Source organism: Prionailurus bengalensis, chromosome B1 (genome assembly GCF_016509475.1).
Source record: "Prionailurus bengalensis isolate Pbe53 chromosome B1, Fcat_Pben_1.1_paternal_pri, whole genome shotgun sequence".
Taxonomy (NCBI): domain Eukaryota; kingdom Metazoa; phylum Chordata; class Mammalia; order Carnivora; family Felidae; genus Prionailurus; species Prionailurus bengalensis.
The window spans coordinates 186,942,278-186,962,930 of NC_057344.1; the positions used below are offsets into that span (position 1 = coordinate 186,942,278).

The window sequence follows — 20,653 nt, forward strand, 5'->3', positions numbered from 1 at the left end:
AAAAACTGGTGGTTATTATATTTCTCAGAAACATTTCACTGAATGTTGGCGGAGTTTTGCTTTGTTTTGTTTTTTTCCTTTGGGTGAAAAAAAAATCTATTATGATCCAGTATCGAAATTCATCGATCAGTAATTATTTCAGTATCCCAGTGAAAGAAGATACAAGAGAAGGGCACAGCCCACGGCTGAGCCTTGCCAGTCACTTGTTCCACCAATATTTACGGAGTGCCTTGACCCTGGGATTTAGTAGTGAACAAAAAAGCCCTGCTGTTGTGGAGTTTCTATGCTGGTTGGGGATGGGGTGGGGCCTCGAAAGACAAACAAAGAGATGAAACATTTACTGTAAGGTGGTGACAAGCCTCACCAAGAAAGAGAGAATGGTAAGGGGTTGGAGTTACACGAGTTGCAGGTATGTTAGACAGGTGCAGGAGCAGAGATCATAGATGTATCTGCCGCAGGATGGTCCCAGGTGAAGAGAATAATTGGAAGGGCAGAGGTCCTGTGGTGGGGACATGCTTGGGTATTTGAGGACGAACGAAGAGGTCAGCGTGGCTGAAGGGGTGAAGATCGTGAGACATCATGACCCTCAACTCATGGGCTTTGGGAAGATTCTGGGTCAAACATTTGAAGATACATCTTTTAGCGTTTCTGTCATCCCAAATAGTAGGGCTCATAAAAAGAACCCAGACTCATCTTTTTTGAGAATATTCCCCGAAGGAGCCATCCTTCTGGGATTGGTGTCTATGACTCACCAAGAGTGTCCAGAAACCGTCAGATCTTTCTGGAGACTTTTAGAACAGAGGGATTGTCACTGTACTAACATCATTACACCACAAAATTGTAAGTTTCTTGACGGTAGGACCTATGTCGTACACATTTTTGTGTCCTCCAAGAAACCACATGCAGTGCTAAACTTGTACATAGTAAGAACGCTGTAAATATTGATTATTTGTTCAGTGGAATAAATGGCCGGAGAGTGGTAGAAAGGATGGGCTGTCCTAGAAAGGGTTGTTAAAAATACACCCTTCTAAAAATGCCGTTAGCAAGATTACTTCTGAAGCATTCTGACTTCCTTGGAATCATTTTTAAAGACAAGTCCATATGCTGACATGTGAACATAAGTATATAACAAACTGAACAGTAGTAACATTATTTTCAGGCCAAATTTTAGTTGGATGCTTGTATTTTGTCAATCTAAAATTTTAAACTATGTTTTAAACGATGGGAAGTTTTTCTAACCTTTTCTGTGGCATTAAAGGGATCTTGGTGTCTGGGCTCATAAGACCAAGGGGTTACATTCAGCACTGTTTTCTGTGGGCGAAATGCGTTTAATACATTGATATTATGGTGGAAATTATGTGGGAAAGACCAGTCCCCAAGGGAAAGATGGGCGGTAAACTTGCACTGGGATGGGGAAGGAGAAAATCGTAATTCTTGTCCTGTGTTACTGAATTCTGTCATTATAATGGACCAATAATTTATTCGCCTATTGCATTTCAATATCCCCATCTTCATAGTGGGGGGTAACACAAACTTACCCTCTGCCTTTCAGGTTTTTTGCGAAAATCAGTGAACTAATATTGGTAAAATTGGAGCCCCATGGATGAAGGGTACTTTGTAAGTATAACACATTATTGTCATGTTATGTTCTATTACTCCAAAGTGCAAATACCAGATGTCTGCTCTTGCCGTATTAGGAAATTAGCAACACCAAGTTTCACAACCCAAAGATTGATAATCTGACTTCCTTTGAGGAACTTAATGTTTCTGAACTCTCTAATGTTTTGTCAATATGTTGGATATAGAAAAGCCTGACTCGCCTCCCCAAACTATGGGGAGAATATTCCAGACACTTTGGAAGAATACATGTCTGCAAACTATGTGAACATGTTGATATAAACCCTGGATATGAATGCAAGGTGTCTTTGTTTCTCTCTCACTACCTCTCTCCTTTTTTTCCTCTTCTCTTCTCTTCTTTTTTCTTTTCTCTTCTCTTTCTTCTTCTTCTTCTTAATTTTTTTTGATTTGTATTTAACTCTGAGTTTTGAGCAGTGTGTGTATCAAAGAAATGATTGGTTTCGGGGAAAGACCGAATGTTTCGATGGGGTGAGCAATGTTTTGTTAATGATGAAACTTAAGTTAGACATCCCTTAGGCACGTTGCTAAGTATTGTGTTTCCAGAATTGAGATAAAGGAAGGAGGTCAACTAGCAAGGTGAGTTAAGTGTGAATCACCTCTTCTGGACCACGTTACAGCCCAGGTGACTTGGGAGTGGCCTCCTATCCATGGAATGGCCGAGGGTTGCAAGCTACAAAGCCAAAGAGCAGGCAGAAAGGGTACTGGGCGGAAGCAACTGCTTCATCTGATCTTCCCCACTGAATGGTACATCTTTTCATTTTGCTAGGTCAGCCAATGCCCTGGTGTTGTGTGAGTGAGTAGACTGGTCAGTGACTCACCCAGTGCTTAACCCATGGTATGTGTGTGTGTGTGTGTGTGTATGTATATATAAATATATAAATATATAAATATATATATATATATATATATATATATATATATATGGAATAGCTGTCACCCCTTAAAAACTCCTAGCATAAAAAGTTTAAAAAGGGTTGTGACTGCTTATCGAAGCCTGTTTTGTTGAGATTCATGGGGTTGTAAGATCTTATGTCTGGATGGGTCCCTACACATCTCATCTAGTGCCTTTTCCTGGCCAGTTCTAAGGATTCCATCCGGTGGGTGCCCCAGAACCTCTAGGGACAGATTTACTACCTCAAGAGGCAACTCTTTTCAGTTACGGGATTCTTTCTTGAGTTGAACTCAAACCTACCCTCATGTATCTTCCACCCTTGGGTCCTAATTTTACTGTCACTATCCACAAAGAATGACTTTCTCCTCCAAAGTGATACCCTTTCAAGTATTTAGTGGCACTATCGGGTCCCCCTGAACGTGGCCTCTTTGTCAGTTGCCATTCCCTCAACAACTGGACCTTCTGTGTTATGACTTCCAAATCTTCCACCCCTCTGGAAAGACTCTCATTTGTCTATATGTTTCTTAACAAGCAGCACTGAGAATCTACCTTCTTCAGGCCCCATTCTGCATCCCAGAGTCAAGAGATCTAATCAAAGGTCCAGAAGAGAATGACCTCGAGGAAATCGTCTGGAATCACGTGCGCCCGTGGATTGGTTTGAGTAATGAGACAGCAAAGCCCACATCCCTCTGTGAGGTGCAGATGATTGACAGGGAGAAAGTTGCTTTGGTTAATAATACAATCTACTTGCCTCCTGGAGACACAGCAATAGCCTACTAATTCGTTGGAAGTGAATTAAGGTTGTTTACCGATGTTTTAAAGTAACTGTCAGAGTGAAAAAAAAAAGTTCGTACTAGATGAGCCCACTCACCTACTTCAGAGTTGCTGTTTATTTTAAGCTGAGTGCATAAATAATATATTGAGATACGAAGGGTGATTTCAAGCATTAGAACAGGAAGCATCCTGTTTACTAACTGTCATTGGGCTGAAGAGAATTTAAACAGCTCTGAACCTTTTTGTCTGTGAATGCAAGGCATGAAATTAACTTACATTTCGTAGTTAGCACAAATCGTGATTAAGGCCGTCTTGTTGATGTGTCTTCTGCCGATCTGGGTCTTTTTTTGTGTGCAAAATAAGCCTTGGCAACAGAATGCTTCCCGTGTCTTGTTTGAGAGAATACCCCCTTCCCTGTGCACATCCCCCCTCCCCCGAAATAAGTCCGGGTCACCGAATCAGTTTGCTCTGGATATAAAGACAAATAGTGGGAGAATACTAGACTGGGTTCCAGGGGTTCTAGTCCTGACCTCCAGCAGCCCTGTCTGAATCTCGCTTTCTTCACCTGTGGAATGGGGATAGTAACATCTGCTCCCACTTCTTCATAGGAAGGCAGAGACCTTAAAAGGTCATTGTTGTCAAATGGCTTTGAAAGGGATCAGTGCTCGCTTCGGCAGCACATATACTGAAAGGCATCAGGTGTGTGTGGGTGAGACAAAACGATAACAGTTACTGCTTTTGGTGACTTCCATGTATTAACTCATTTCATCCCCTCAATAACCCTATGGGGTAGGTCCTATTCTTATCCCCAGTTTTACCACTACAAAAACTGACGCCCAGGGAAATGAAGGGATTCCCTCCATCATCTCACAGCTGAAAAGTAGCAAATTGGGATTCCAACACCAGGCTAGAATCTATGGGTCTAGAGTTCGTGTTCTAAACTATCACTTCTCTGGGAGAATAGGTTTTCCTACCTATGACTGTGGCTCTTGGTCATGCTCAAGTAAATGAAACATCATTCCTAACAGCCTGGACCAAATTTAGCCTGAGAAAATGCAGGTATGGCTTCCCCATGAGTGATTATCAGCCAGGAGGAGTCCCATTGGGTAGGGATGTAGCACACTGTATGGGTTAATTATGTTTTATGTGTAAAGAGCCTGGTGATTCTCAGACGAACAGCCCTAAGTGAAAAGACCTATTACTTGTAATGCTTTCAGAAACAAGAAATTTGATTCACTTTTTGCTCCCATAAACTTGAAAGTGTGATAGCCTATTTTGGAGTATAGGGAGGGTGTTAGAAAATGAATAGAAAATGTATGGAATGTTTAATTTTGCATGATTACATTTCACATTTGCCGAGGTGACTGTGGCAAAGAGAGGTGCGTGAGAATCTCACAGCATACCTATTTTAGATGTTTGGATGAAATCCTCTGACTTTTGCAGTCTGATACGTGAATCCTTTGGGACAAGTCCCTATTAAGCAAATGAACAAGGCTGTATTTGTGCTCGCATCACTGAAAACGTGTGATTTGTATAAGTGCTTTTCAATTTATATTTACATTATATTTATTTGAATTTCAAAAGAGGAAAGCGCCTGAAGTGACTAATGAGAACAAAAGGGGACGTGAATCTGTAGACATTTTCCCCTGAAATCTGCTCGGTCGGTAGTGGGGTCCCGCTTCAAAGTTGGAGTGGCAAAGGTGGGGTGTGATTTGCGTTGGGTTTCTGAACGAAGCGGTTCAGAAATAGGACCATTTCCATAATCCCAGAAAAAATGGACAGACTCATGAGAAGTAATCAGCCAGGGGGAAGAATAAATTCTGCACTTTTCAGCTGCAAAAATCTCGGCAACTGCTGCTATGCCCTAGCACTTGTTACTACAATAAGATAATTGCATAATTAAATACACTATGGAATTTCAATAATTGGAAACTTTGTTTTCTCATCAATGTGCAAGTTGCTGATGTTGGAAAGCATCGCAGTGTTTTAGGGAGGCCGAGATCATTCTTTCCCATCACGTCCCCTGCAGCCTTCTGCTGCTTCTCTGGCGGTTCTGAGACACTTCCCTTTTGGGTTATTTTTAGTTGGTTATATTTAGACAAGGTGAAATTAAGCAGGAAGTCCCCCAAAGTCTGACTTGCCTGCCCAGGTGGTGGGAGTCGAGGCTCATTTCGCTGAAAGTGTCCCTGGTGCCCTCTAGATCTTTCTAGGTAATAATGGGTGAAGAGCAGGCTGAGTGCCCTTTGGAGCTGGGGAGCAGCTCTTTGGGTCATAATTTCTAGATAGCTTAGTGGAATTGCTGAGAGGGGAGACTCCAGAGCTGGGCTCCTGGATCAGACCCTGGCATGGCCTCTTGCAAGCTGTGTGACCCTAGGAAAGATGCTTAATCTCTCCCGTTTGCTTATCTGCAAAAGGAGAATCAGCCTTGGTGCAGGGCTTTACTGAGCTAGCATCTAGAGGAGCCTAGAAAATGGCGGGTTGTAAGCAGCCAGTGAATGGTAGCTGGCTGAGAAAACAAAGCTGGATAATACCCATTCCCCGTCCTAGAAGAGTCGGGGAATAGACGGGTAAATGCTGCGGCTGCTGCTGATAAACATAATAGTATTAAGGCAATGTCTTGATATTAAGGCAGACAGTAAGATAGTTTAGCAGGGACTGGTCTGGCATCAGAGAGTCCCTGGCACCTAACGCACAGATGAATACATGAATGACACCAATTTGGTTGAAGACGATTTCGGGAGAGTCAGAAGGGTTACTGGCCGCAGTGTGGGTTCCCAGCTGAGTCGTCCCTTAGCCTCCGGCTGGGACTCAGTACATGTTTGGAGGAAAAATGAGCGAATGCAGGCGTGGATAAAATCGACTGTCACTTTTGCCCTGCAGGACTGCTACCATCAGTTTGAGAAAGCAGGTGAAAATATTGGACACCCACACAGGGTGAAACAAGCAAGACACGGAGGGTGTGGAATTTAAGGAGCCGCTTGCTCTCAGAGTTATGCCAGAGCCGAGGGGGGCTCACTCTCGGGGTACTTCCTTTAGCCTTGCACCTCAGAGGCCCTACACTCCTTACCCTCGCCCAGGCCTATGGAATGTATTGGTTTTTTGTGTATGACTGTGCTTTACTTGTGCAGGCTTTTTTTTTTTTCCATTTTGTTGTGTATTTATTTATTTACTTATTAAATAGAATTTATTGTCAAATTGGTTTCCATACAATACTCAGTGCTCATCCCGGCAGGTGCCCTCCTCAATGCCCATCACCCATTTCCGCGCCCCCCCCCCCCCATCAATCCTCAGTTTTTTCTCAGGATTTAAGAGTCTCTTATAGTTTGCCTCCCTCCCTCTCTGTAATTCCCCCCCCCTTATTTGTGAATGCTTTTGAACATTCTCCCTCAATTTTATTTTGAAAACTTCTCAGAGCTGCAAAATTGTGACGAGGCTACCAAAGGAATACTCTGCACCCTTTTCTTTTAACGTATCATTAATTCATTAATTATCATGTGTTCAGTCACATTGATTATCTTTCTCTATAGACATGACTTTGAACTTTGTCCTAAGTTACCAGAGAAACCACATGCCCTCTCTCCCACCTCTAGTGCACATGATGTTAAACTTACTTCCTAAATTCTGCATCTCGAAATTACAAGTATCGGAGGAAAAAGCCAAACAGAGCAGCAAGAGAACTCGGCTTAAATTTTCTTTTTCAGGTTTAAAAACTAGTGCTTGAAATTTATTTTTGGACTATTAATATACTAACATATTTGGAACATGGCCAAAAGAAGATGCCTAAAATTTTAAAGGTTAGAAAGTTTTTCTGGATGCTCTGACATTCTCTTTCACAGGAGAGATCTTTTTTAAAACAGGAAAATTCCCTCGACCATTACTTTTTCGAGAGCCTTCCAAAAGTAGATGGTAGTCCAATTACTGATACAACGAGGCCATCTTTTTCCATGTTAAGCATATTCACTATAAAGGATGACTTCGCAAATACACCATAGGAATTATTTATAAATCTGGTGATATCCTCTCAAATAAAACGGAATACACACTTGACTCTGGACAACACTGACAAATTCTCATGAGAAAAAAATCCTTGTCTGATAATCTTGAATATTTATAAGAGATAAGGTATCTGTCTCTGAAATTGTGGCTAGGTCTACCAGAAGGTTGCCTGATGTCAGTGGTTTTGAAAATGCTTTCTGTGAAGCCTAGGGAATCTGGAGAGGGGCCTTAGGGCCACCATTGGTGGTGGTGATGATGGGTGGTGGTGAGAAGGGAGAACTGGGGTTGGAATCCAGGCCACTCGCTCATGTTCCATTGGGAGAGCTCTGAGATTATGTACTTTTTATCGGCATCTGCCTAAACATCAGTTTTCAGGAAAGCGTTCTGAAGCTGAAAAGAAACCATATGGCTTGGAAACCATACGATGGGTGGCTAAAAGATAAAACAGGCAAAATTCATGCAGCAATGTTGGTTGACAGTGATCAATGATAGCTGTCAACGTGCAGGGTGGGAGAGGTCAGGAAAACCGTGAAATGCAGACACAAGAACTTAAAACACAGTCAGTGTCTAGAAGTTTTAAGCAGGGTCAAATGCCCAACCATTGCCTAAGGCGGTCATCCTGAAACTTGAGTGAGTCCTGGTCCCTAACCCAGAGAATCTGATGCGGTAGCTCCAGAGAGGGGCTCAGGCGTCTGATTTGTTAACAGTCATCCCGTACCATGCAGAGAAAAATTGCCCTAAAGTTACGTTTATGTCAAAGAACGTTATAATATTCGGCGTTGATAAAGTTGACTGGAATTGCAGAGAAAATGTTAAACTCGGCTCGGTGTAACGTAACCCTTTTTCAAATTTAGGGAAATTTTAGAATGACTTCCTCCCCCAATGCTTAAAATAGAAAAGATAACTCTGAATCATAGAGGAGGAAAGACAAAACGGGTAAGTCATCATATTATAAAGTGGTTACTAAGTCCAGTGGGGGAGGTCCCTCAGTGGGAGAGGAAAGAAAGCCCGTGTCCGGCTGGACGCTGAGACGGGCGCCTAGGAGAGTGACTGTGGTGGTGGGGCCCCGTGGCTCAGGGGGATACGCACAGGCTGGGAGGTGGGTGGACCCGGCTTTGAATCCTAACTCTCCTACCTACTGGTTGTAGGATCTTAGGAGAATTACCTAATCTCTCCAAGTCTGGGTCTTCCTCAGAGAGCAGGTATACAAGATTAAATTAGACAATTGTACTCAGAGTATTGAGCACAGGGCCTGCAGAATAATAGATACTAAAGAAGTGGTTGTAATTGCTCGTATATCCATTTAAGGTGGACCTTCAGACAGGTCGGCTTTCACGAGGGCAGGAATGAGAGTGTGTGCCTATTGGTTTTGATTACGGTTGTCAGATGGGGCCAGGAGGGGAGAAATAGAGCCTTCCAGAGAAGGGGAACCGTATAAGCCCATCTTGAGGTAACAGAGGGTGTATGCTTTCGTGCCTTCAGTGTTCCCCAGAGAGTTGTTTGTGTAGAAGGTTCTAGATGGCACAAATATTTTCCCAGTAGTAACTAATTTAATCGTCACGTTGACTCTATGAAGCAGGTGCTGTCGTTTAACAGGCCATGAACCTGGCGCACAGAGAGGTTCAGTGACTTGTCCAAGATCATACAGCTGTCAGTGGCAGAGCCCGGGTTTAAACACAGGCAGCACCTGTACTTACGGCCACTATGTCAGCTGTTCTCATCATGATGATTTACGTTCGTGTGTATTAGGAAGGTACAAGCAGCACCATAAAAACCGTGCTGTTATAGATATTTTTGCCTGGAACAATAGTAAACTTTTGAACAAAAGTACTTTGATTTGGAGGAGTCACATCGAAGGAATAATAGTAGGGTCAGCATCTAACATGATGACAATCCTGTAGGTGGTCTCCGGGTGATTTTGGCCTGGGAAATTCTGGGGCAAGGAGAGATGGAGCCACCGTGGGGGACTCTTGTGTCCCCATCATTGCTATGTAAAACGCAGTAAAACCCTTAAGCTCTAGGGAAGAAACAGGTAGGCTTTCCTCAGGGTGGGGAGCCACGGGAAGGGAAGGCTTTGTAGCCTGCCAAGTTCACTCCCATTTCCTGCAGTTCCTTTGGGGAGGGGAAAACTGCACCCCCCCCCCCCCGTCCCTTGCTGCTGAATGTCTATGGAGGGGCCAGACTGAGCTCTTGGCTAATTTGGAATCTTTCAGTTTCTCTTCCCTTCCCCTGTCTTCTGTCCTTCCTCTGCCTTCTTTTCTTCTTCTCTCCTCTGCCACCTCTTCCCCTTCCCCTTCCTCTTCTTTTTTTTTTTAATGTTTATTTATTTTTGAGACAGAGAGAGACAGAGCATGAACGAGGGAGGGTCAGAGAGAGGGAGACACAGAATCTGAAGCAGGCTCCAGGCTCCGAGCTGTCAGCCCAGAGCCCGATGTGGGGCTCGAACTCACGGACCGCGAGATCATGACCTGAGCCGAGGTCGGATGCTCAACCCACTGAGCCACCCAGGCGCCCCGCCCTTCTCCTTCTTTTTATTGGGAATGAAGACAGATTCCAAAGAAGCCATGCCCCAAGGATGCAAATGCCCAATGCAATTCAATAGGAGAGAGTTTAATACTCTACCTGGCCTTTTAATTTATCTTCAGCTTTCCAGAATGGCAGTTATATCTGCCCCTGTATCTCTCCTTTGGATGTGGTTGGAAAAATCTAAAAGCCCAGATAATCCTAAACCAATCCATGCTTAGGCTTTTATGTGTGCAGCAGATTTACCTTTCTAACAACCTGTTTGAGGCTCATATTAAAGTGAGTTTGCATTCCCTGGGCACGCAAAGAGTTAGTCTATAAATTGCAGGAAGCCAGATTGTAACCAGCCACCTCTGGGCAAGAAATTTCAGATAATTCCACAGTCCCCCAACCCTAGGTGTGTGGATGCCTGCCCCTCGGACCCCAGATCTGGGTCTCCTGTCTAGAATGACTGGTTTCCTAATCCATTACTGTGCGTTTCCTCTTATTCTGAGAACAAGTGTCATGTCCATTCCCCTTACCTCTCTATTCCCACCATTTAGTGTTTGGCCGATGGTATGCATTCATAGCTACACTTTGCCCGTTGGTTAATGAGTGATATCAGTAATTCAGCATTTCTTGTTTGAGATTATGTTTCAGTAAATATTTATGGAGCACTTGCTATGTGATAGGTGTCGTGCCAGGGGCTTTCATGCTATGGGTTCCCACAAAAGCCAGCTTCACCTGCTGACAGTGGGGAAATCGAGGCTCAGGGAGGTGAAGTGATTTATCTAAGACTGCACACTCTTTGCTCTGCATGATTCGGGTCCAGATACCCCAGCGTTCAAGCTCAGTTTTCTCTCTTCTTTATGCTTCTCTCCTGGGCCTTGCAAGCATTGGGTGGGTTTCCCCACCTCCCGTTAAACTAGAATTTCCTCTTAGTGGGTTCCCTAGGATCTCAGCCGTAAGTGGAAGGAAGGTTTCTCTGTCTCTGACTGTAGATAAAGAATCTGTCTTCATGCCACGAGACCCCGAGTGTCATCAAATGCCACTGCCCACAGCGAGTCCAAGAACAGAAGCCGCTGTCAGAGTTTCCAGCAGGGGCTGCCCGTGAGAGCGCCATGGGATTAGGCCTGTAAACGTGCCCCAAACGCTGTTTCACAGATGAAAATAGTTGTCACAGTGACTAGAAAATTGAATTGGTTAAACGTTCTGGCTTTAGATTGTTTTTTGGAGAGTGAGTAACTCTATGATTTTTACTTGTCACAGGCTAAAAGGAAAAAAAAAAGTAAGAGTGGAACTTCATAGCTATTTTTCTTCCCTGTATGTTCATAGTGGTTATTTATATCTGGGAAGTTTCCATTGGGATTTAGTTCAGGATATAGACTTGGCAGGGTGGCTTCAGCACTCTGTGGTGACATTTGACAGACTGCAGGCAAAGCAGGATAGATTTCTAATATCTGGATGGATGGATTTGGGGGTGAAGTGTTGGGATTGTGCTGTATTATGAGATGGATTTATTGATCTGAATCTAAAAGTGGCTCGTTGCCTGTCAATATCAGGTCTGTATCAATATGTGTGATAAATTAGGGTTCCCGACCCTTTGCTTTGTTTGCTTTATTAACTCCTCTTGGCAATAACAATAAAAGACTCCAGGTCTATAATTCTCTCCATCAGAAATGGCTTTTTGCACTTGTCATGTGTGCTACTGACCTTCAGGCCCACTTTTGCAATACTGCATATGTCGTAACCACCCAGAAGCGCATTGCTGTGCCTGACTTCCTCCCCTGGAGTAGGAACTCCTCCCCTGGAGTAGGAGTGGGACTTTCCCCCCACAATGTTGCATTTCAACATCGGCCTCGTGTATTAATCTTGAAACACTGTGCCCATGCTGTAGGTAGCATTTTCATTTTCCAGATGAAGAGATCAAGACACTGCGAGGTTGAATAAGTTGCCTGAGGCCACACGGTAAATCTCTAATCCGGCTGGGTCCCAGGCAGAAGTGTCATGGTTCCTGGGTGACGATGGGACACTTCCCTTGTTTGTAGCTACAAAGTAAAGGGATCTGAGTTTGCCAAGAGTTTGCTGATAATACACTTTCTCTCCAGGGATGATGAGGCTGCCATCTTATTTCTCAGTTTTTTTGGACAAGAAATTCATGTGGTTGTGTAGGAAGCAGAGGGTTCAAAATGTGTGTGTGTGTGTGTGTGTGTGTGTGTGTGTGTATTTGTCTTTGTAGTCATAGACCAAGGCTGGGTCTGACCCTCATGATGGTTCTTGTCATGCCACGTGTATTTTTCAGGGGGCAGCTATATCCCCAACCAGATGCTAGGTGAAACGGGGGAACATAGAAATAGGAGCCACTGTTTGCCCTCCTTAAGTGCTTACATTTTAGTTGGTGGGGATGGTTGAATTCTTGCCTGTATCTCCAGATCCCTTCCTCTGTGGGCTGGTAGAAATCTTTGGTGCGTTAAACAGACCCCGTGATTCCATTCACACGACCATAGCCGCAAACATAGTAGTAATGAATGACTGCACTGTGCTAACACGTTGCATACACCTACCCAGCCAACCCTGGCAACTACGCGGAATTAAGGTTAACAGAGGTGTTTGGAATTGGTAGTCCCTGTGTGCGCCACGTGGGGTTCGGGCATAATTCTGAACGTATAGCTGATCTCTTTGGTGTAAATGATGTCACCATTTTACTTTTGAGCCTTATCTGGAACTTTGAATTAAAGTCACTTTACTCTGTCATCACAATGATGATAAGCAGGAATAGAAAACCAAAGAGATAATGAATTATTTGGCAAAACCTTTAAGAACCAGAATATTCGGTAGGTAAGTGGAGTTTTAGCTGGGAAAACTTTTTTTTTTTTAAACCTTTTTGGTTGAAAATTCATTCTGAAGTATATGGCAGAAACATGCTTCTGTCTCTGTTTTCATGCCTTAGTATACATGATATCACTACGTTTTTCTTTTTGTAGAGCTTCGGGGAGTCATTGTGAGGACAAGAATTTATTTTGTAGGTTGAGAGGATATAGGGCATTAGCCAACTAATGATCTTCAGCGTGAAATTTTTGACGTTGGTTTACTTCAAACGCAGTGAGTTAACGAGCACATTTTCTATAATTTCATTTGCATCTCTTGTCCCAGGAAATATTGTTTTGATAGTATGCCTTTGCTTTCTCTCTTCTACCCTCCCAATCCATATTCCTTAAGTTTCAGAAAACCACTTCTCACCTGAAGGTATTGTTTGATGTGCAGCTTCCTCCCAAGATTCAGATCTAATCGGTTTGGAATAGCAGCTAGGAATCTCCATTTCCAACCAGCACCTTGACAAGCTTATTAGGATCCTTATTTCTAACAAGCAAGTGTTCTGAGGCCCACACTTTGAGAAACAGGGTAGAGGCAGAGGAATGGGCTTCTGAGGGGTCACAGGTGGAACAGGAGAGAAGATACGTATTATAGGAAAGTGTCCCTTATTCCAGACGACAGTTTCATGGGTGATTTGGTTGGGGCTTTTAATCAATGACCAACTAGTTACACAGTCCCGTAGGAAATTCAGACCATGTGTCTTATCCCAAATTCGAGTTGACAAACATTTATTGAAGACATTCCTTTGGGATCCCAGGATCCGGATGAGAAACAGTAAAATACCGATCACTGGAGAATATATTTATTACGGGAGCTGTTTTTTGTTTTGTTTTGTTTTGTAGTAAGGAGAATTTATTTCATGCAAAGAATATATTATTTGATTGATATGATCAGATTATAGGAAGTCTGTGAGAAAAGGAACAATAACACCAGCAAATTATCACATTAGAGTTATTCATCCAGCCATTTGTATACCATATGAATAAGTGCTCTTCGAAATCTTTCATTATTCTGTCAAACAGAGAAATTATTCACAGAAACCATTTTCATGACTTTCAAAGCAACAACACTAGTATGACTGAGCCTAAGTGTGGGTGTGTGTTTGTGTGTGTGTGTGTGTGTGTGTGTGTGCACGCATGCGCTCACATGCCTTGTTGAATGGATATCAGCAAACAAACCATGAACTAATAATAACAAATTAGCAACAATTTAATGAAGCATGATTTATGTTAAAGTACCTGAATAGGGATATGATTACATAACGAGACGGTAAACTTTGAGGGAGAGAATAGACATTTTTATGTCTTACATTCAACTCCATATTCCGACGTGGTCCAGCAGCTGTTTTTTGAGCTACGAAACGGGGTCACAACTTGGGCCCGACTTCCTCCGAGGGAAGGGTCTATGCGGGCTGGCAGGCTGTCAAGCTGTGTGTGGTCCGTGTACCAGCAAATGAGTAGATTGGAGTTATAATGTGCCTCAAATTAACTTCTGCACAGTAGAGAATGCGCTTGGCATGATTTAAAGTCCAGCTCACTGACAGCCTTCTCTCGCAGCGGCTGAATCAAGGAGATGATGGAAAATTAAGGCACGGTGGACCAGGGAGCTTCCACAAGGCGTGAGCTCAGTGTCCTGCTCTCCAAATGTCACATTCCAAGAGGTCCTGGAATTAGCAGGCTCTGTGTCAGCGCGCTGTGGGCTCAGTTCACATGACGCAAGCCTTTGCTTATCTGACCAGGACTAAAATAAGACGCTCCGATGCTTTATTTATGAGCTCTGGGCCACCCAGGCCCGGGATGTAAGTAACCTTGGGGTACACAGCATTTGATCACTTCAATTCTCATTAACTACCTGTTTCTAAATGGGGAAAAGCATTTACCCAGCACATTGCGTTATTCATGAAGACACAAAGGCAGCCTGTTGTGCTGTCACTGGGGCTGATTTCCATGTAACGTGATCCAGCTGTTGAATGCCGCGGTGGAGGTTTCTAACGTTAGTTTTCTCCTTCTCTTTCCTCGTTTTCGTTTTTTTCCCTTTTTCCCTCCTCTTCCTTTCCTTTTCCCTCATAAAAAGGATTGGCCGATTCCAGACGTTAGTAAGCATTTAACCGTACATCAGGAAGTTACAAGCTGTTCCCCCTTTTTAACACAGAAGGCAGAGGCACATTGTATGTAACACGTGGTGGCAGAGAGCCCATTGTACCTAATAATGGGGGCATCTAGTCAGAGTTTCTCGCCTTTGACACCATTAACATTCCAGACATGATCATTTTTTTGCCGTTGGGGCTGTCCTGTGATTATAGGAGGTTTGGACCATCCCTGGCCTCTATTCACTAGATGCCGGTAGCACCGACCCATTGTGACAACCCGAGACGTCACCAGCCGTTCCCAAATGTCCCCTTAGGAGCAAAATTGCGCCTGGTTGATCTAGTGTGACAGCTTGCTGGGTCTTTGTTGATGAACAATCTCAGTGACTCTGCGGTTGTGTAGATGCATTTGTCAGATCTGGATATGGAGGCAGAAAGGCTGGGTTGGAATGTTGGCTCCAGCCTGAACTGGTGCTAATTGGTGTACTTTGGGCAAGGTATTTAGCTTATCTAAGTTTTAAGTTCCTTACCTATTAAGGATAATAATACTTAACTTACAAGGCGATGGAAAATCAGGGAAACTAGTGTGTGTAAAGAATATGGCATATGATACATGCTTGGAAATTGATGATCTGACTATATACACAGATCAGTGGAAAGATTACGGTTGTCGACTTAGACGTGCAGTGAAATAAAAGGCCGTCCTGTGAACCCCCTTTGGCCATGTGTTGCTCGGTTCTGGGTTTGCCCTCTTCCTCTCTCCTTCCACCCCCTAGCTGCTGTTATATTCCAGAAAGTGGCTAATTGTGGATGAAGATGTGAAACTGGGAGAACGGAGAGACGTGTCGAGGGGGTGGACGAGAACAGTTTCCCGGTGGGATCATTCTATTAGGAAACCCCATGAAGAGGCGTGGGCAACTCATTTAGCCTCGTGAATGTGAAAATACAGAAAGACTGTAAAAACAAAGAAGCCCTCAATGTGCCATTAATCCGAACCCCACTCTGCACTCAACGAATGCCAAATCCTCCTTGTGGTTTTCGCTTGAGGACCGAGTGAGATCGCCTTCCTCCTTCAGGAACGGGGGTGACACGTGTTAAATCTGTTTTCTTGGCGAACAGCTGAGAAAACAGGCAATGATTCCACGTGACTAGCACAATTTTCTGCCCGGGTCTTCAAAGTCGGAGTCCCTTTTGAGTTGTATCTAAATTGAGAAAGAAGGGCCAGGCTAAGAAGGAAGAAGACGTCAGGGAGGGAGTTAAGACTGTAACCTTTGACATCTCTCCTCCAGCCATCACGCACATTTTTACTGTCTGCTACCTGCCAGCAATTTTGGGAGACTTGGCAAGAACCTCCTTTTCCCGTTTGTCCTGAAATTCTCCTTTCTGGGTTGGGGGTGGGGGTGGTGGGGAAATGTTACAGTTTCACCTGTGTTTCGCAACTCTCTCTCTCTCTAGTCCTTTCTAGTTGCACCATAGAGCATGAGGGTTGGGAAGGATGTGCGAGCTCATCAAGTCCATTGGTTGAATTGCTTCTAGACCATTCCTGACAGGTTCCATCTGTGCTCAACTTGAATGATTCCAGAGACGGGGAGCTCACTGTTAGGAGGTTGCTGAAATGCCGAACCACTCTTGTTAGAGGCACAGAAATCTGCTTCTCTGTATCTGTAGTCCGTATTCCTTCAACAAGTGCATCTGGAGGATGCCCTGTGTGCCAGGACCCAAATATGAATAAAATCTAGCTTCTGCCATTAAGGACCAAGTTGTGGTCATAGTGATACGTTGCGTGGATATAAATCATTCATTGATTTAGTCAGCAAACATTTATGGGCAGTTACGATGAACCGAGTACCTTGCTAGGAGCTGGAGGTACACTGGGGCGAGAACACCATCCCTGCTATCAATGGAGCTTGCAGTCTAGTAGAAGAGAAAGACATAAATCGAAAGTCCACGTTAATCAATATACAGTAAGGTTGCAAGGTTGCTTAAGTGCAGTGAGGGAAGAGGGCTTGGTTCTATGCATGTGACCACGAAAGCTACTCAAATTGGGTGGAAAGAGGGGATTGGGGAATGTTTCTCTACCAAGCAAACTGTTTTGTTTGGGCTGTGAAGGCGGAGTGTGCATTAGCAAGGTCTTGAGGTTGGAAGGGGAGGAGAGGGATTAGGACCCCGATCAGGGGTCTCACAAGGGCCGCAACGTGAGGCAAGCATGGCGACCCAGGGGGTGATGGAAGCTGGCAGGCCTGGAGTCCAGACAGCAGAGGTGGATAGAGTCAGTAGGGCTTTGGGGCCTAGAGATTTTGGCCTTTTCCCTTAAGATCAAGGCTACTGAAGGGATTATGAGAGCTATTTACCGGGTAAAATGGACATATTTGGTTTTAGTTGGATATGGGCCAGATTAGATCCATGGACGGAGAGGACACACGGAGATAAAGGCCATTAAGAGCACTGAAGATAGAGCCACTGAACCTGCTGGAGGGCCCCTAAGTAGGCTTCGAGGAGACGGTGACATCTGAGTTCTCGTGAGGTAAGAGTGGGCATCTTCCAAGCTGATGTCCCAGATAGGGAGAGTGCAACTACACAGACAGGTGGGAATGTGCCAGAACACAGCAAGTTATCGTTCCTAGGCTGGAGCCCAGGGCTAGCATGAAGAGGGAACCTTAGGACATGAGGTAAGTTGGGTGTGGCCAGCTGGCCAAGAGCCCCGGAGACTCGGTCATGACGCTGGGTGTCGCTCTGAAGACGAGGCAGTGGAACAACTTTGAGAGGGAGGTCGAGATCCTCAGCTGGCGGTTGAGGAGGGTCACGGGGCTGCTACGTGCAGGTGTAGAGCTGAAGCCGGAACTTCTCATACAAAGGTGTGTAGCGGTCAGGATGAGGAATAAAGAGATCTTTCACCAGGGCATCAGGGGTGGGCTGGAGCTATTAAGGAGACAGAATCATAAAACTCGGTGTCAGGGGTCTACCATGCCACAGAGGGCCTGACTATTGCTTCCCTAGTAGCCGAGGAAATGCTGGTGAATGTCAAAGTTAGTCTGTACCAACGTGGCTTGGATAAAACTTTCCAGTGGAGCAAAGTGACAGGAATGAAATATTCCCACACGTACAGAAGCACCAGTGAGTATTTCCCATTTTCTCTGCTCTTTTGGATTCTTCATGCACCTGTTCATTTTCTTTGTCAAAGGCACAGCATTATTTATAAAATGTAGTCCCCCCCTCCCCCGCCCGCCAAACATCTGGATGTTGGGAGTCGCATAGATAAAACATCTGTATTTAGGCCTGAAGTTTTGCCTCTTCTTCCAGATGTTTGGTGTCCCATTGACAAAGCCCGTGAGTCTTTGTGAAGAGCCATCTCATAAAACTAGGTGCTAAACAAGGCTTGAGCCTGTAGATGAATTTTAAGGGGTGTAAGAATGAATAAACTCCACGTAAAGGGGCAATAAAAAGAACCAAACTAACTATGGGTCCAAGGCCATCGAGAATTTTTCTGGTTAACCAAAAGGCATATAAAATAGTGTATTTAGGCTTTGTAGGAATATAGTTTCAGGTGGTTATTTGCTTTGAGCAGTTGGGAGTGGGGAGGCCGGGGGAGATTCAAATGCTGTGCATATGGAGGGGTTCTCCAGCTGAATTAAAGTCTGTCATTTCACTTGGCTGGCAGACAAAGGGCCAAAAGGACTGGAAGTTTGAGTTCATTCTTTCCTAAATAGCACTTTTTGTGACAGAAGTATTTTCTAGGCTTTTTGGTTAACCCCTTGGGTTCTTTTTTAAAACAATTTTTTAAAGTTTATTTATTTTTGAGAGGGGAGGGAGGGGCAGAGAGAGAGGGAGACACAGAATCCAAAACAGGCTCCAGGCTCTGAGCTGTCAGCACAGAACCCGATGTAGGGCTTGAACTCACAAACCGTGAGATCATGACCTGAGCTGAAGTCGGATGCTTAACCGATTGAGCCAGCCACCCAGGATACGCCCCCCCCCCCCGCCTCGTGATCCATGAAGGGTTTGGGTAATTAAATATAGGAATTATACACAGACTTTAGAAAAGTGCATCTTCACCATAACATCAGGGGCAGAATCATCGAGCGAGAGGATATGCAAACATGTTCATCCATTGGGAGGAAACTGTCTTAGCCATTCCAGGAACAGGGGGCAAGTTAGTTCATTTTGTACACCATCCCCCCTCCCCTCTGCATCCTGGTTTCTCTTGTGTCTTCAGATGTTTGTGTGTTTGGATGGGCAGGGGATGTGGTGTGATGGGTCATGCCAAGGCCGGGTTGAGAGTTTGAGGAGGTGGCTCCTGAGGGCTAGGACGGGCCCCTTTCTCTTTCACCTGCCCCCTGGGAGAAGGGTGGGAAACTGGTGCTGGGAAACCACTTACCCTTTCCAGAGAGAGGGGAACTGCCTTAGAGCCGAGGGTGTATCTGACTAGCTACATTCCTCGGCTAGAACCGCCTCCGTTTGAACTACTGTCAAGGTAAAATTGCTTTATTTTCTAATTTTGATGATATTAGCAAATACATGCAATGGGAAATAAAATTAATCAGTTTGTGCTTGTGAAATTGCCTCCTGTTTACCTCAGCCTTGTAGCGATTTTCCCCCTCCTACAGGGGTTATTTTAATTAACAGCGTGAATTTTTGGTAGTTTAATTTATTTTATGATTGTGTAAAAATACTCCTTTGTAAGGGTTTATATATAACTAGCCAGCTAATTAGCAGTAATATTTTAACAACAGCTATAGAAGCAGGGAGTCCCATGAAACATGGCTTCTCCCTTCAGACCGCCAAGATATTTATTGGTGTCTTTCCTTATCAGCTCTAGCTGAAGGCAACAAAGGAGGGTAGTGTGAGCATCAGATAATTAAAAGAGAAGTAAGCATTCAAATCCTCTCACCTGACACACAGAACTTCCTAAGGATTTCTGTGTCTCCGAGCCTCTGATTTAAGACTCCGTCCCCTTGGCTTCTAGTTCTCCCTAAGTCTATTATATATTCCCGTGGGCTTCAGCATAAGCCATACCTTTCTGGAAAATCATGGGGAGTCTTTTAATGGCCTTAACTTGAACTGCTATTAACAGTCCCGGGCACTTGTACTACTCTTCCCATTGATGAGAAGCATTTTAACACAGAGTGAGTTCCAACTTCCCTTCATTTGGCTTATTGTAATTCAAGTGTTGGGAGAGGGTGGGGCTGCGGGGGTGGGAGGGGGGAGGTGGGGCAGGTGATGGGGAGACGTGCAGATAGGGAGAGTCAGAGGGAGAGAAAGCAAGACAGAGACCGCCTCTCCCTCCACAGCTATGGCAGACCCCACAGTCTGCTCCCTTCCCCTCCTCTGTTGCCACCAGGGACCTGTTTTGCTGCTTTGGGTTTGGGTTCGAGGACAGGCTCAGGCTCTGTGAGAACGGTAGGCAACTCTTTCCCCTTACGTGTGCAGATTTTAGATTCTGACTCCTGCAGAAGTGTTTGGTCCTCGTGAGCGTGTGAGGGTGCGTCTCCTTAGCGTTATTTTCTATCCCGAACCCTACTTTAAAGATGGGACCGTAGGGGCTAGAAGAGTCACGTGATGTGCCCAAGCTCACACAGGAAGTTGGCGGTACACAGGCAGCTGGAACGAAGCAAGCTCTTACCTGTCTGGGGGCCGTTTTCTGAAAGAACACTGGGAGAATCTCACCCTGTTTTCTAAGAGGGAGCACACTACCTCTTCTCTGGGTCCCCACAGCCCTTCACCTGGTCTTCCCACGATGGCCCATTGGCACCTTTGTTCCCCTCACCGGACTATGAGCTCTGTGGGAGCACGGTCTCTTTGTGCCCAGCAAGGTGCCTGGTCCATGGTGGTGCTCGAGAAATAATTATCAGGCGGGTGAAAAAATCAGGGTGAGTTGAATCTGGCTTTCCAAT

The 20,653-nt window shown here is 44.6% G+C and overlaps 1 protein-coding gene across 1 annotated transcript in view; it reads left to right on the forward strand.

Annotated features, from left to right (window-relative positions):
* Positions 1-1,538: 1,538 nt before the first annotated feature.
* Positions 1,539-20,653, forward strand: part of PPARGC1A (PPARG coactivator 1 alpha) — a 462,659-nt gene continuing 443,544 nt past the window's right edge. The window contains exon 1 of the mRNA XM_043572870.1: positions 1,539-1,617. Coding sequence (XP_043428805.1) covers positions 1,600-1,617 — 18 coding nt within the window. The 5' untranslated portion in view covers positions 1,539-1,599. The remainder of the gene's footprint in view (positions 1,618-20,653) is intronic.